Source organism: Anopheles stephensi, chromosome 3 (genome assembly GCF_013141755.1).
Source record: "Anopheles stephensi strain Indian chromosome 3, UCI_ANSTEP_V1.0, whole genome shotgun sequence".
Lineage (NCBI taxonomy): Eukaryota > Metazoa > Arthropoda > Insecta > Diptera > Culicidae > Anopheles > Anopheles stephensi.
In genome coordinates, this window is record NC_050203.1 from 59,638,692 (window position 1) to 59,654,130 (window position 15,439).

General features: G+C 45.2%; 2 protein-coding genes across 3 annotated transcripts in view; both read left to right on the forward strand.

Annotated features, from left to right (window-relative positions):
• Positions 1 to 4,549, forward strand: part of LOC118509287 — a 52,491-nt gene extending 47,942 nt beyond the window's left edge. For both annotated transcript variants that reach the window (XM_036049694.1, XM_036049695.1), the window contains exons 5-11: positions 43 to 217; positions 312 to 466; positions 608 to 705; positions 889 to 1,034; positions 1,153 to 1,262; positions 1,348 to 1,856; positions 1,942 to 4,549. In XM_036049694.1, the coding sequence (XP_035905587.1) occupies positions 43 to 217; positions 312 to 466; positions 608 to 705; positions 889 to 1,034; positions 1,153 to 1,262; positions 1,348 to 1,856; positions 1,942 to 2,500 (1,752 nt within the window). In that variant the 3' untranslated portion in view covers positions 2,501 to 4,549. The remainder of the gene's footprint in view (positions 1 to 42; positions 218 to 311; positions 467 to 607; positions 706 to 888; positions 1,035 to 1,152; positions 1,263 to 1,347; positions 1,857 to 1,941) is intronic.
• Positions 4,550 to 4,732: 183 nt separating this feature from the next.
• On the forward strand, positions 4,733 to 6,341 carry LOC118509288. The gene is made up of 2 exons (XM_036049696.1): positions 4,733 to 5,153; positions 5,218 to 6,341. Exons 1-2 carry the CDS (start codon positions 4,912 to 4,914, stop codon positions 5,534 to 5,536), a joined length of 561 nt encoding a protein of 186 aa, XP_035905589.1. The 5' UTR covers positions 4,733 to 4,911; the 3' UTR covers positions 5,537 to 6,341.
• The last annotated feature ends 9,098 nt before the right edge of the window (positions 6,342 to 15,439 follow it).

Genomic DNA, 15,439 nt, shown 5'->3' on the forward strand with positions numbered 1-15,439 from the left:
ACTAATCGGTTTCCGGGTTGATTCCTTCTTTGCTCCTGCTAGATCCGTGATGGAGCGCACGGGTTTTCGACGCTGATCGGCAAGTACTGTGGTCAGACGTACCCGCCGATGATCACCTCGAAGGAACGGTTTCTGTGGTTACACTTCCACTCGGACGAGAACATCGAGTACAATGGGTTCGTCGTGGTGTATGATTACGTGCCGCGACCGACCTCGTGTAAGTAGGCAAAGGGACCTGACAGCTCCGACACCAGTGTTGTACCTTACTGACGTCGAGTGGTTCGCGCTCGTGGCCATTTTGCCTATTACAGCCATCTACGATGACGAAAGCTGCCGGATGGAGGTGTCCGGTATGGAGGGGTTCGTCAACCGGACGGATGTGCCGCGCGAAAAGCAGCAAACCGTGATCGAGCACGGCCTGTCGCTCGACTGCATGTGGGTCGTCACGGTGGCGGATGGGTGGAAGGTAAGGCGCCGCGACACACACACACACACACATACAAAATCAATCGATTCTTAGCACCTCATTATACATGCTTACCGAGGCTTTGAATAGCATATCGAACAGCAGTCGGCTCACACGTTCCCCTTTAATGCCATGTTCCAGATTCAACTGTCCTTCCTGAAGTTCAAGCTGGAACGACCAAACGATTGCGAAAGCAACTTCGTCGATGTGTTCACCGAGCGGACGGATTTACCGTCGAGGTAAGGCCCAACACATCCCGACAAGATAATTCAATCTCCCGACGGCCGTTAGCGGATGTAGTCACCGTCTGACGAATAGCCGTGTGACCGCGACCAGCACATTACGGTCCGGGCACAAATTAACCATCTGCCATAACCTGCCTTCGTTTCTTCTCGTTTCTCTCCCTCTCCCCTTCCCGGCAGACTGAAAAACTTTTGCGGCTCCATCGCGGACTCGGTCGTATCGCGCTCGAACGTCCTGCACATCCGCTTCTTTGCGGAAGCGGCCGCCATTAATTCCACCTTCTCCATCCTTTTCACTGCATTTAGGGAGAAGGCGGCCGGCGAAAGTAAGTAGCGGTGGGGCAGCATTATGATTGCACGGACCCCGCTCGGCTTTTGTATCGGTCATGTAATTTACGGTTTCGATTTCCCCTTGTATTGCACGCGGTGTACACACACACACAGCCTGCGACGACACGGAGTATGACTGTGAGGACGCGACCTGTATTTCCGGTGAGCTGCGATGCAACGGGCGCATCAATTGTCGGTTCCGGTGGGACGAGGATGAGTGTCAGGTTAGTTTTCGCGCGGTGCTAGTTCTACTTACACACACACACGTACGAACTACATATCATCCGGGTTTTTGTGCACAATTCGTAGAAACAAGCGGCCGCCCAATCGGAACACGTCATCATCATCGTGATTGTCTTCGGGCTCATTCTCGGCGGCATGATACTGCTGTTTCTGTTCAACTGCAGCCGAAAGATTATACGCGACCACAAGATTATCCGCGAGCACATCCGGCAGTCACGGGAAAGCAAGCTGAACGAGCTCGGACGTCATTCAACGAAAAAGCTGGTCGATCTGGACATTACCAAGCTGCCGCCGCCCGCCTTCGACAAGGATCCAATCAATGTGCTCGAGAGCAGCAGTACGACCAACGTGAACAATGGACAATATTATCGTGACATGGGCATCGGGAGCGTGGGGGGAGGCAGTGCCGGCAGCGGGGGAGGACCTGCTGGACCACACATGTTTAGCAGCCGGATAGACATTAAGGCGGACCCGCAGGATGTACTGCGGGGCAGTTATCATGAGGATCCGCTTTCGCGGTCCGGTACGCTTGGGCGCGATGGCGGCGGCATGTGCGATATGGCGTGTCAGACGAGGTATGAAACTCTTCGGTGGAGATGCATCTGGGTTCGAATTACAACGTTATCTCTCTCTCTCTCTTTCTCCCTATCCTGATTCTAGGGAATCGCTCTTCCAGCCGGTGTTTAAAAATAAGGTCAATCAATCGCCCAACCAGCTCCAGAACAGCATACGTTTCTCGACGTTCGGGTACGAAACGCAACAGCAGCAGGAGCAGCAACAACTGCCCGCCGTCACACCGCCACCGCCGCGGGTGAAACATCATCATCATCACCATCACCATCATCACGCCGGCACCGGTACGCTCGAAGGCACCAAAAGCTCCAAGGTGAACCGCATCGAGCTGGAGGACCTATCGCCGCCCGGGTCGGGCGGATACGATGATCCGCGTGGGGACGAGATGCAGCAACAGCTGCAACAACATGGCCCACCCGGTCAGCACGGTCACTCACACAGCCACACGCACACGCACCAGCATCATCATCCCCATACGCTGCAAAAGATCGCGCACGAGCGCAACTTGACTGAGACCGGTGTTGGTCCCGGTGCGGGACGACCTGGTGGTGGTGGTGGTGGCGCTGGTGGAGCTGGTGGTGGATCCTATGGTGCCGATATCCGGAAGTCGGCACCGGACGTCATCATCATGACCTCCTCCCATTGACCCGCGGAGTCGGGGACGATGGTTAGCTAAATTGGGTTAGAATATTGTTTTTGTCGGGGATTTCTTGGGGAGAGAGAGAGAGAGAGAAGGAAGCGTTTTGTTTCCACCTGTCGTATGCCCGCGGTGGAATACGTGAGGTGGTCTTGGAAGGTATCGGTTATTGCGCCATAAAGTGCTCTTCTTAGTTAGTTGTTTTAATTGAACTACTTGTGGACGACTATCACTGGTGGCGGCGACGAGTGACGTGGGATTGTCTCGCGTTACGTTCTTTCATTTGTTTTTATTGAGATTAGGAAAATCGATCCTCAGATAAGTTGAGCTTAGGTTAAGCAAATCTTCCGTGTAATCGATATCGTTTCTTTCAGTACTACTTTAGAACACGCCCCAGTCTCACAGCCACAGACAGCGGTTCAAGTGTTCGCAAGTTTGCAGTAGGATAGGGTAAATGTTAGAATTATAATCACACGACGGTGACTGTCGTCCGCTGATAGCAGGGAGCTGGAGACGGGAAGATAGGAAGAAGACAGTTTTGGTGATGTCCTATGCGCTCCACGTACTAACACAACATTCAAACATTGCACCGTACTGGGTTTCAAGTGCATACACTCACACAGACACACACTTACATGGGCATGTAAGGATCGAAGAGGATCTCTTTCGGACGCAGGTACCAATCATAGGCCGAAGAATTAGCTAATGGTTAACTCGATCGATAATCGATTGGAACACATTAAGTTAGGACGTATCGGGAGTATTTGTAGATCCGTGGTGTTGTTTAATGGTGAACGGCTGGCAGCACCAGCCTTGGAATGGACCGAAGGACCGAAAGACACGCGTTACGCAGCTAGATACCATTTTGTACATATATTGTCAATCATTGTCGCGTTAGTAGACACCTTCCGTTTGCGCTATCGAATTCGTTACGATTCTTGGCATTAAACCTTAGTAGAATTTTATTTAAAAAATTGGTTCGAAATACGATTGTTATAGAAGATTTGAAATTATCTCGCATCCAGCATGTACTGGGACGGAGAGAAATTCTTTGTTCACGGAAGCCTTGAAGCATTAGAGACACCACAATTGTTGGAACTGCTTTGGAACAGTTTGTTTACTTACTTTAAGTTTGATATCTTGTAAATGTGTTGCTGGTTGATTAGTGATTTAATAAGCATTCAAAGAGGCATCCGTTTACCAAATCTCACCAGCAATCTTTGTTACCAGCATGACTGTAATATTTGAGTTAATTTGATTAATGTTCTGTCCTTTTCCCCCAAGTCAAAACTAAACATTAACGTGTACGGTTGGAACCAAGTGCAATGGACCAATCGTTGTAATTGTACCAGAAACGAATGACAAACAAACAAGCAACAGGAAAGCGAAAAATCCTACACCTAGTGTATTTTGTACAGCAAACCTCTCACTGTCATACGATTTGTTACCTTAACTCAATTGTACTATACGGATACACCATAGAGTCTAGATCATCAGCACATCAAACATTTTACAAGCGACTTGCATAGCGATGCACCCAAACAAGCAAACGAAGAAAACAAATGACCACTGAGCAGGAGAGCGAAAATTCACTCCTAACAGACCAGGTACAGGAAACTTACAGGAAGTGCTACACTTTGCGTTTTCTTCCACCTAAACAACCATCCCTTCACACTTTTATAATCAACCTTACCCGAACAGATCGCGTTTTCGTAGCATTCGGTGTAATAAATTTTCCTATCACACCTGAGCACCAAACCAGGAACAAAGCGCCTGTTTCACGTCGTTGTAGCATGTTACATGAACCACATGAACCAAACCATTCGCATACCCTTAGGAAAGAAACAAGCTAGGAAAAAACAAGCTAGAAATGAACAGTTATCGTTTTAATTTCATTCACTCAAAAAATCACATCATCGATGGAACTAACGCTCAGCCAAAACACATGTAAAAAGAAACCACCGGTGGGAGAAATTGTAAAGTTTGAATTCATGATTTAATAATAAAAAAGCATGAAAAAAGAAACAATGGGTGAAACAAGATGCGGATGTTTATGAAGTACTGATTTTTTGTAGAATCTTGTAAACGAAAGAAAATATTTATTATTAGGTGATGTTTATTTTCGACATGCAACAGGTGTTCTACGCCTGCCAACTGTCATTTTAAAATACGCTGTTATACAGCCAGCCGTCTGACGTCTGACGTCTGCAGCTGGTCTTGTGCCAGCTGTCAACAGCCGATTTGTTTACGTATCGAAACAACATCAACATCCACTCTCGATTTGTGAACGTTTTAGCTATATAGAACACTTTTGCTCTCCTCATTATTGCCTATGTTGTAATATGCTCACCAGCTGATATGTTGTGACCAGATTGGTCTTGATTTTACAAGCTAACCGGACTGTGATATGTGCTTGATCTATGGTGGAGATGTACGGCCAACCCCAACTCATACCTGGCGTCGTTCGGAAAGCGTCTGTTGCTTTACCAACGACCTCTTCCTGCAACGTAAATAATGCTAAAGCACCTACTCCGCAAAATGGCCTCATTCCCGGTAGTATAAAACCAGCAACTTCCACCGCAACCTTTCTCCAAAAGCCAACGACGGCTTCTGTACCTGCTCCTAGTCCAGAAACAACGACCAACACTGACCAGCTTACCAAGTAAGTGTCCAGTAAAACCTTTCTCATTTTGTTCCGCTAATTAATGCTTTTCCTTATCTTTCAGCCAAGCGGTAGATGAAATCCTTCGCGAAACACGGCTAGGAAAGCTGCGCGCTGATGAGTACGGGTCCACCGCTTGGCGCCCATGCCCGTTACGGAAAACGAACAAACGGTTTCTCAACCGCACGCTACTATCGATGGTTAATCACAATAACCGGGTAAAGCAGAAGACTTCACATCGTTCCCGCCTTAAGCTGACCGAACTGGTGCGAAAAGGAAGTGAGGACCGACAAAAAAAGGAGAGTAAAACTTCTAAGGCTAATACAAACAAAGAGACCGATAAATCCTTGCCAGTAATCAATCTGATCGACGATAGCGATTGATTGAATTTAATGTACAGAAATTACTGTTCTATGATACAGAGTGTGTCCAGGTGTAACTACTAGAAATTAACACAGGTTCTTCGAATAAGGTGTACTATAGTACAAAAAAAAATCGATTGTTATTTTGATGTAGGCTCTTATTTTTTCCAACGGACAGCACAAAGATCATATCATCTCATAGAACGTTTAAGGGTAAAAACGCTCCAGGATATTTTTTCTTCGTAATCAAAGACCAATGTGACAATCTGGTGCTGGTTGAATGGCGGATTTCAAAAAAATCTTGCCTTCTACACTTAATTACCTTTGACCATTCGCTTAAAAATATTCATAATTAGAAGTGGAAGGTTCAAAAGGACTCAAAAGTGAAGATCTTTCTCGTTTGATTCAAAGATCAGTCTATTTACAAGAAACTACTACATACGAGTATGTTTGTTTCAAAATATGAAACAACAATCGACTAGACTGGAGTAATTGGAGCAGCAAGTGCCAATTGTAAAAGAAACTACGAAGCATATAAACACCATCGTGACCTGCAATGAAGCAATGTGAACAATGCTTAGCAATGTGTAGCATAGAAGCATCACGAGGAGGTACCCACTACTGCAAAAAATAAAGAGTAATTTTATATGTAAAAAAGACCTGGTGGAAAGTATATGTAAAAAGACGAATTACGAACTTAAGGATCAAGCAGAACCTTAACCAAAAAATCCGTTTAAAACCATCAAAAATCTAACGTACGCATTTAAAAATTTGTTCATATTATGATTTATATTACAATATTTAAAAAAACATGGAAATAGTTGTACGCATCCTGACCGCGAAGCAATTATTAGAGCAAGAATTTTACGACATCTTCTCACTTCTAGAGAGAAACGGAAACGAAAATGGATTCCTGCCACACAACAGTCTTTCGTGACCTTAACGTGTGGTCCGTGTGTGTTCTGAGGGAAATCGGAGCTGCATGCTAATGCCATAATATACAGCTAAGAAAATCTTATAAAACATGGACATTAGTATACAAAACTCGTCCTTATATCCAAAACGATGGCTGAGCGGCTATCGGCGCTTGAAACAAATATTTTTTCGACGGTGTGCGATCGTAGCGACTCCCAACTAACCATAGCAGCGATAAACAACATTTTTCTAAGCAAACCTATATCACAGGATCGTAATTTATTGTTCTTCAGCCAAGATCAAGTAGCAACTGATGATCAAGGCGCATAAAATGCAGAAAAAAATATTTTTTCGATAGCCGTCACTCAGGTCGCAGTCAAATGGCGAAACGCTGCTCCGGAAAGGGTGGGGAAATATATTTTTGTAGCATACTTCGTACCAAACGTTAAGCCATATTTTTCAGATATAGGATGAGATGAGAAGAAACTTTAAGGAATCTTCAGTGTTTGGGAAATCACAGATCGAAGACTCCTGAGCCCCTAACAAACCTGAGACTCATTATAGATCATCCTTTTTGTACTCTTGTAAGTCGGCCGTATTGCTTAAAACTACTTTACGAATAGTTGTGCATTCACTTGAGTTGGGAGAAATGTTCTCCTCCGAACCGTGAAAGGTTCGTGTACCCCTTATCCCGGATGCGCTCGGTTGTTTCGTTGTGTGGTGTTCCATCATCCACCCAGGCAAAGTCCTGTTCTTAGCGAGGGAAGTTTACCCTGTTAGCAAGTGGTAAATGTTTTAACAAAAATCATTAGTAAAAGCATCGATCTTACTAAATAAGGTGTTTGAAACTATCTTAACTATCAAATAGTCGCTTGGCATCCAATCTAGAACATATGTTTGCATTTTTACCTGTTTCAAACTAATTCTTAAACCACCAAATTTTTCAATTTTTCCAATTCAATGGGTCACATATAGCTTAGAAAAAAGCAAGACCTACCCACAACACGCAAATCAGTGTAAAGCAAACTCCCTCATAAAAATGTTTGACCATTCCATCCCAAAATCACCCTACTCGTCTTAAATGTTTTATCATTTCTACTGTTCCTCGACAGCATATTCGTCCAATTTCAGTCCGAGCGGAACGAATGAGACTTGAGCCTGAGTTCAGGGGACACAAACGCACACCCCTCGCCATCTTCGGCAGTGCAAAAGAAACCGAGGCCAAGAAAACAAGCAACCAAGAGTTTAAAGGTGGGAAGCGAATCCGTGAACCGTGAAACAAAACATTCCGCCGCCTTTAAACGCGATCGTGCATTAACATTAGCGTGCTTGAAGAATGAAATGGGTAGTCTTTTTTGTTTGACTAAATGATGATATGATGAGGGAGCTTTAATAAGGAGCAGGATATGATTGTATAATAGCAACGTCTGAGATTCTTCATAATGCAATCTTCAATATTTTTTTTAAATTTTGGGCTTCTTCATTAATCTTCTCGCGCAATACTCGATCAAACTTCTCCCCGTTTTATTTCCATGTTCGAGAGTGTGTTATAATATTAACCCTAAAGCTGTCAGTCAAGCGCCACAGCTTAGAATATTTCTAGCAAAGTGGCCCTCCTTCTCGCATGCTAATCACAATCATCACAAACACCCCATTGAAGCCCATTCGGTGGGAAACCCAGCCCGAGATTCCTTCCTGGTGGAGCCGTTCCTCGGTAGGGTGTGAGATTGTATCATCCCCATTTTTTCCCACCCGTCAACAAGCTTCGCTTTCCAGTTGCACTTTCCAACCACCTTCACAAAAGGCCAGACACCGCAAAAGGTGGTCGGTTTTCTTCACGCCGAAGACACATCGCTTCCGACAATTTTCTTCATTTCCCACCCGATAAGCGAGGGTCGGGCAACGTAACCTAATCACGAACGGGGGAAAAACGGACGGGGTCGCACCTTGCAGAAGTCGTGGCAGCAACCGGGGAGTTCCGATTGGCGCATAACAAAACAATCCGAACCTGAGCCGCGCGTGTCTTCTCAGGTGTAACGCTTATCGCATGAGAAAATCAGTGCCAAGCATGTGCTTTGCAGACAGGTCTTCCCGGTGGGACAGGGCTGGAAGAAAGAAAGTTCAAGTGGGGTGGGTGCTGGTAGTAGAGGGAAGAAAATAAAAATGATTCAACCTCATCATATCTTTGCCGGTGGAAGGTGCTGGGAGGGGGGGGGGGGAGGGAAACCGTCGGTAGCATTGGGTGCCGTTTCTTAAGATAGGTTCCGTCTTCTCAAGAGTGGCAGTGCGTAGACCCGGATCCGGACGAAGTGAAGAATGTCCGTGAGAAAAACGCACTGAATCGTGCAATTTTGGGGGTCCGTGGGTTCGAATTGTTGTTGTTTGTGTGATTTGGAGAGCAGTTGCATGCAAAGATTTTGATTTAAAAACCTACCAGCATTTACATTTATTTTACTTGCTGCTGACTTTTGGTCAGTTGTTGTTGGTTGGCTCCCAGCGGAGAAAGAGTATCTGGACATCATAATTAAGATGTTCTAAGCGTGGAACAACCCGATATTCACAATGCTGAAACCTAGTAAGAGGTCCCGGCTTGTCTTCGTCTGCTCCAACATCTGGCCTTCCTGTGGGAGCATGCACTTAGAACCCAGCGATATTAGACCGGCCAGATTCGAGGCCAAAAGGGCTGAAGTTCTCAAGAAAACAGAGGAATTCCATGGTTTTTTGGAGGCTATCAGCTAGAAATCAATGGAATACTACCCTTTTTAGACACGTTTGTCAGGATTTTTTGTCTAGAAACTATTCGTGGAGCAGTATCAACGGAATGTGCTTAATAGTTGGGTACAAGTTCCACCGAGGAAGTATTCCATGATCCAAAGGAGGTAACCGAGGCCGATCTTTATTCGGCAGGACTGGGTTTCAAATCTCATTCAGAGCACCTCTACTCAGAGCTTGGCTACCTTGGTAAAATCCTGTCCCAGAAAACCTAGAATGGCAGTCCGGGACCTTCAAGGTTGAAGTGCCAAGGAAGAACAAGAAGGATCCAAAGGGTTGCGCCTCTTTCGTAAAAAGGCAAGATCAACAGCAGCGTTGACCAACAAAAAATAATGTCTCCAGAGTTTTTTTTCGATATAGCAGGACGACGGCCTAGCTCAGACGGCCAATGTGATCCAAGCTTGGTGTAGGGTCAACACTTGACAACATTTTAAAGCCTACCAGCCTGCTGGATTTGAATCCTTATGACTGAACGAATGCAAGGACGAAATCAAGGATCAGTTCGTGACGATAATTTTCCAGATCTGGTACGAAATATCATTGCAGTTAGTAAACAACTCTTGTAACACGGTCCAGAAACGTTTTAAACTCATGAAGAACTGTTAAAAGGAGATCTTCTTCTTTATTGGTCTAACTTTCTCTTAAGGTAATGCCTGCCATTTCTGGTTTGCTAGAATTATTAATGCCGCATAGTTGGATAGTCAGTCCTTACTATGGGAGAACGGCCCAGATAAGATTTGATCCCCGATTTTGCCGTGGGAAGACCGTCGCCGCTGTCGCATTAACCACCGGGAGGATATCATTTCAATCCGAATGTGGTAACAAATTCTTTAAAATATAGCTTGAAATACCTTTTGCCCAGCGAACATTAAAATGTTTTCTTTTTATATTATTCTTATAGAATTCACGTACAATTCTATACTAATTATATTGCGTACAGAAGGCAAATCTGCATCCTTCTTGTTTATATTTATATCATGAGAGATGAAAGTGATTAAATTGAATTTAATAAATAATGAAGTGAAAAAATTTATTTAACATTTAACGTCCGAATTCTACGACAAACTTACTACAAATATAGGAATGAGCATGAGATCTTTTTTTATAAAATCTCTGTTTTAAATGTGACTTTGTGATACATCATCTCCAGCTTAAAAATCCTTCACGCTTACTCCGAATGCTTTAGTCAGGCCCGCTCCAAACCAAGCAGATGATATATCCATTTTAAAGGACATACCGTCAATTCCTTCACTCGTGTGCCTTTTACCGCTCGGTAACCGATTACAGCAAGTGTAACGACAGCAAGATGTACCGTCTCGTTTAATATCATTTTACTATGCATGAGCCTAGCTTATGCTTGCTTGCTCTACCAGTACGCAAAACCCCCATAGGAATGAGGAAAACCCTCATCGGGAAACATGCAAAGGTTCCGGTTGGGGACCCACGTTCACAAACACTCAAAGGATGTTGTTGAAGAGAGGTAAATTCCAGGGTGGAATATTGAATCATAACGTATGCTTGGCAGCTTAAAGACAAGTGGTTTTCAATTATTCATGCAAGGACCGCATTTAGATACAAGAAAAGAAGCCAAATCTTACCCCGATTGGAAGGTGGACGTATCCATGATGAAAGTTTAATTGCATTAGAAGGAGAATAAGGAATCTCATTTTTGAATAAGGAAATTTACATACAAAGCTACTTATTTAAAGGTGTAAGGTATTGAGAAAAGAAGAAGCTAAGTTAAAGTAACTTAAGAATACAAAGGTTACAAGACAATATTTCAAAAAATACTCCTTGCTACTACAAATCTAACTACAATCTCAATTTTCCACTCAATTTCGTCCTTAAAAATGCTGTTCCAACGAAGTTGGCTCCATCTCGCATGGTGAAGGTGAAAGGAAATGATGCACTTTACTCAGAATCGAGATGGAAAATTGAGATCGTTCGATGGGGGTTGGTTTGTGCATTGCCCACGCGAATACGTCCGTGCGGGTCATTGCTGTTGGCAAAATATGGTTTCGTTCATCAGAACTTTAGCCCAACAACTGCTGGCATGGAAATTGAAGTCTCTGCTCTGCGCCGGATGGACGAACGGCGTCCAGTTTAGCATTTTCCGCCAAAAATGTGCAACGGTTCCCATGGACTGCAAATTGAATTCCAACGAACAAAACCTTCTACTCACATCATCGTCATCATCATCATTGCTGGCGAGAAAGAAACACCAGCTTGATGTCCTGGAATGGCACCTGTTTGTGCGCTTGCAACACGTGACAGGAACACAGCTTGTTTACAAACAAACACAGATGTTCCCCTGCATCGCCGCCTAGATCCTTCATGCGCTTCCACCCGTTGCTGGGGAGACCGAACGAACGAACGCCTACCAAGCTTCTCACACAATGCACAAGCGGCGACCGATTCTCCAACACTTTGCCAGTGTAGCTTTTTATTTGTTTTCTCCGCTTTGTCCTTTCTTTGGAACCCTTTCTGGGGGCGCATTGTTCCTTGTGTCCGAGCTTACCGGGGACAGGGCAGTGTGCTGCTGGGTATTTAATTTTTAAAGAGCCCACCGTTTCCTTCAGAACTTCAGTCCTTTTGCGCGACGGCCTTCGACAGTAGTGGTGGTTGATAATTTATTCATAAATAGCTGGAGCTTTCTTCATCCCTTGCCCCTCGGTCCAACCATCGGCCAAGGGAGGAAACCCTATTCCCATTCCGTGCTCTAGCACTCTTGAGAAAGGGACAAAGGCGAAGGAAATTTTGCTTCCTTCCACGCTTCAGCAACCGCGTATCTTGTTTCTTTCTTCGAGAGTTCCTTGCACATTCCACTGTGTCTAGCAGGGTGGCGTTCACCGTTTCCGTCCCTCCTTTCGCTTCCATTGTTTACCGCTATCCACACGCGTTGGGCCAAAGGGTCTTCAATGAATGAACTCCAAGACCGCCGCCACTTGTCTGCTCACTCACACATACGGGGGTTTAGTCTCGCGCTTTCCTACTCCACCCACCGGAGCTGCCCAGTGTCGTTCATCCGAAATGAACCTTTCTTAGCCACCTTTGATTTCCCTTTTATTCGTTCCATTCTTCCATCCCCACCAGCCATCTTCACAACACGATCTTCGACAACTTCTTCGACGACTCGCTGTCGAATGCCCCCTTCTGCCCACCGGTTCCATCCTCCGTACAGCTCAAGCGCCACAGTTGCAGAAGTTCCCACGGTTCCCACAATGTAAATGTATATGGCATGAATATTTTCCGTACGAAGCCAACTGTGAAACGACCGGCGTCGTATCCATACCCGGACCAAAGCCCCGAACCAAAGGGGATGATCATCGGTTCGCTCTTCACCACCATGATGATGCCCGATGATGAAGCTTACGGCTGACGAGGATGTTGTTGTTTTTGTTGATAGGAGGATGTAGCTTGACGGTGGACGATTATTCGCTGGAAGGATGGTCATATTTCACGTGAGGCAGTTATAAAACTATGAACGGGGAGGTGTCAGCTAGAGGTCCTGAATCGTAACTGTGGCAAGTTATGCAGGTCGATAGTTGGTATGTCAGATAGGTCAAAAAAGTATAGTGTGACGCAAAATAGTTTCAAACTGAAAGACAAAAACTAATAGAGATATGAGAAAAATCTCTTTGGTTATATTTTTGACTCTGACCTGCTAGGTCATGCAGGTCATATGGTGGTTCACTAAACTTATTGATATCACATAGCTGGATAGTCAGTTCCTGCCCTGGGCGATTATCGAGGCCTCAGCCATCGGACCGACGTGATCTGATATGTTTTGAATTATTAACTTGGTCCTGCTACTTATACCAAATTTCGATTGCATTAGTAATGATTATTGGTTGCAATTGCAAATAAAGCTTTCATGCAAGCTTTTAACGTAACATTTTTCCTCCTTCTACTCCAATATTTTTAATTCAAGCGTTGAGTTTGCAAAAAAAATCATTCAATGAGTTTAATATTTGAAAAATACTAGGAACAAGAGGGATTACAATAGCAGGAAATATAAAAAGCTATTTAAATCAATGATATAAGCCAATGAGAATTATGAAATTCAAATATACTTTTCTTTGCAGGAAACTTTAAATGATAATGACATGCATAAATCCTGGACATGCACCAAATTGGATCGTTCAAGTTCTGGGGCTAAATAATGATACCTTTCAGCTCACATAACCTGAGCCACCCTGCAATAACACCTACACCAACTTCTTCAGATCCTTCCTCCAGCGCGGATGCACAACTTCATCATTGTCCATCATAAAACATCAACATCCTCCTATCAACAAAAACAACAACATCCTCGTCAGCCGTAAGCTTCATCATCGGGCATCATCATGGTGGTGAAGAGCGAACCGATGATCATCCCCTTTGGTTCGGGGCTTTGGTCCGGGTATGGATACGACGCCGGTCGTTTCACAGTTGGCTTCGTACGGAAAATATTCATGCCATATACATTTACATTGTGGGAACCGTGGGAACTTCTGCAACTGTGGCGCTTGAGCTGTACGGAGGATGGAACCGGTGGGCAGAAGGGGGCATTCGACAGCGAGTCGTCGAAGAAGTTGTCGAAGATCGTGTTGTGAAGATGGCTGGTGGGGATGGAAGAATGGAACGAATAAAAGGGAAATCAAAGGTGGCTAAGAAAGGTTCATTTCGGATGAACGACACTGGGCAGCTCCGGTGGGTGGAGTAGGAAAGCGCGAGACTAAACCCCCGTATGTGTGAGTGAGCAGACAAGTGGCGGCGGTCTTGGAGTTCATTCATTGAAGACCCTTTGGCCCAACGCGTGTGGATAGCGGTAAACAATGGAAGCGAAAGGAGGGACGGAAACGGTGAACGCCACCCTGCTAGACACAGTGGAATGTGCAAGGAACTCTCGAAGAAAGAAACAAGATACGCGGTTGCTGAAGCGTGGAAGGAAGCAAAATTTCCTTCGCCTTTGTCCCTTTCTCAAGAGTGCTAGAGCACGGAATGGGAATAGGGTTTCCTCCCTTGGCCGATGGTTGGACCGAGGGGCAAGGGATGAAGAAAGCTCCAGCTATTTATGAATAAATTATCAACCACCACTACTGTCGAAGGCCGTCGCGCAAAAGGACTGAAGTTCTGAAGGAAACGGTGGGCTCTTTAAAAATTAAATACCCAGCAACACACTGCCCTGTCCCCGGTAAGCTCGGACACAAGAAACAATGCGCCCTCAGAAAGGGTTCCAAAGAAAGGACAAAGCGGAGAAAACAAATAAAAAGCTACACTGGCAAAGTGTTGGAGAATCTGTCGCCGCTTGTGCATTGTGTGAGAATCGTGGTAGGCGTTCGTTCGTTCGGTCTCCCCCAGCAACGGGTGGAAGCGCATGAAGGATCTAGGCGGCGATGCAGAGGAACATCTGTGTTTGTTTGTAAACAAGCTGTGTTCCTGTCACGTGTTGCAAGCGCACAAACAGGTGCCATTCCAGGACACCAAGACCAGATCTCGTCAGCGATGATGATGATGACGATGATGTGAGTAGAAGGTTTTGTTCGTTGGAATTCAATTTGCAGTCCATGGGAACCGTTGCACATTTTTGGCGGAAAATACTAAACTGGACGCCGTTCGTCCATCCGGCGCAGGGAAGAGACTTCATATCCATGCCTGCAGTTGTTGGGCTAAAGTTCTGATGAACGAAACCATATTTTGCCAACAGCAATGACCCACACGGACGTATTCGCGTGGGCAATGCACAAACCAACCCCCATCGAACGATCTCAATTTTCCATCTCGATTCTGAGTAAAGTGCATCATTTCCTTTCACCTTCACCATGCGAGATGGAGCCATCTTCGTAGGAATGTGTACGAGTAATGTTTGCAGGAATGGCCGCCCCACTTACTTCAGGTTCCGATTCTCTCTCAATCACCGGCTCAACAGCATGTTTAATGACGAAATTGGTTTGAAGAGTTGGCAGCACCCTCGACATCGGCACGCCGTAACCTTGGCTGAGGGATTTTCGGATCGGGCTTCCCTTCCGTGTCATTTTCAAGATCCTCCGCCCAAAGACGAACTGCGAACAAAAAAGAATGGTCGTGCCGGTCGTTGGCGGCTGGAAGGAACCGCAGGAAACCAAAGGGAACCGGAGCACATCGTAAAAAAGGGCCGAACAAGTAACATGAGGGAGAATACGATGATGATGATGATGGTGTGGCTTCGCGCGGGCACACATGTGCAGGAGATTGATATTTTCCCACGCCTTTTTC

Coding starts and splice junctions, on each gene's coding strand:
- LOC118509288 (XM_036049696.1), top strand. CDS start 4,912: ATGGTGGAGATGTACGGCCAACCCCAACTCATACCTGGCGTCGTTCGG. Junction 5,154..5,217: donor AACACTGACCAGCTTACCAA/GTAAGTGTCCAG, acceptor CTTATCTTTCAG/CCAAGCGGTAGATGAAATCC.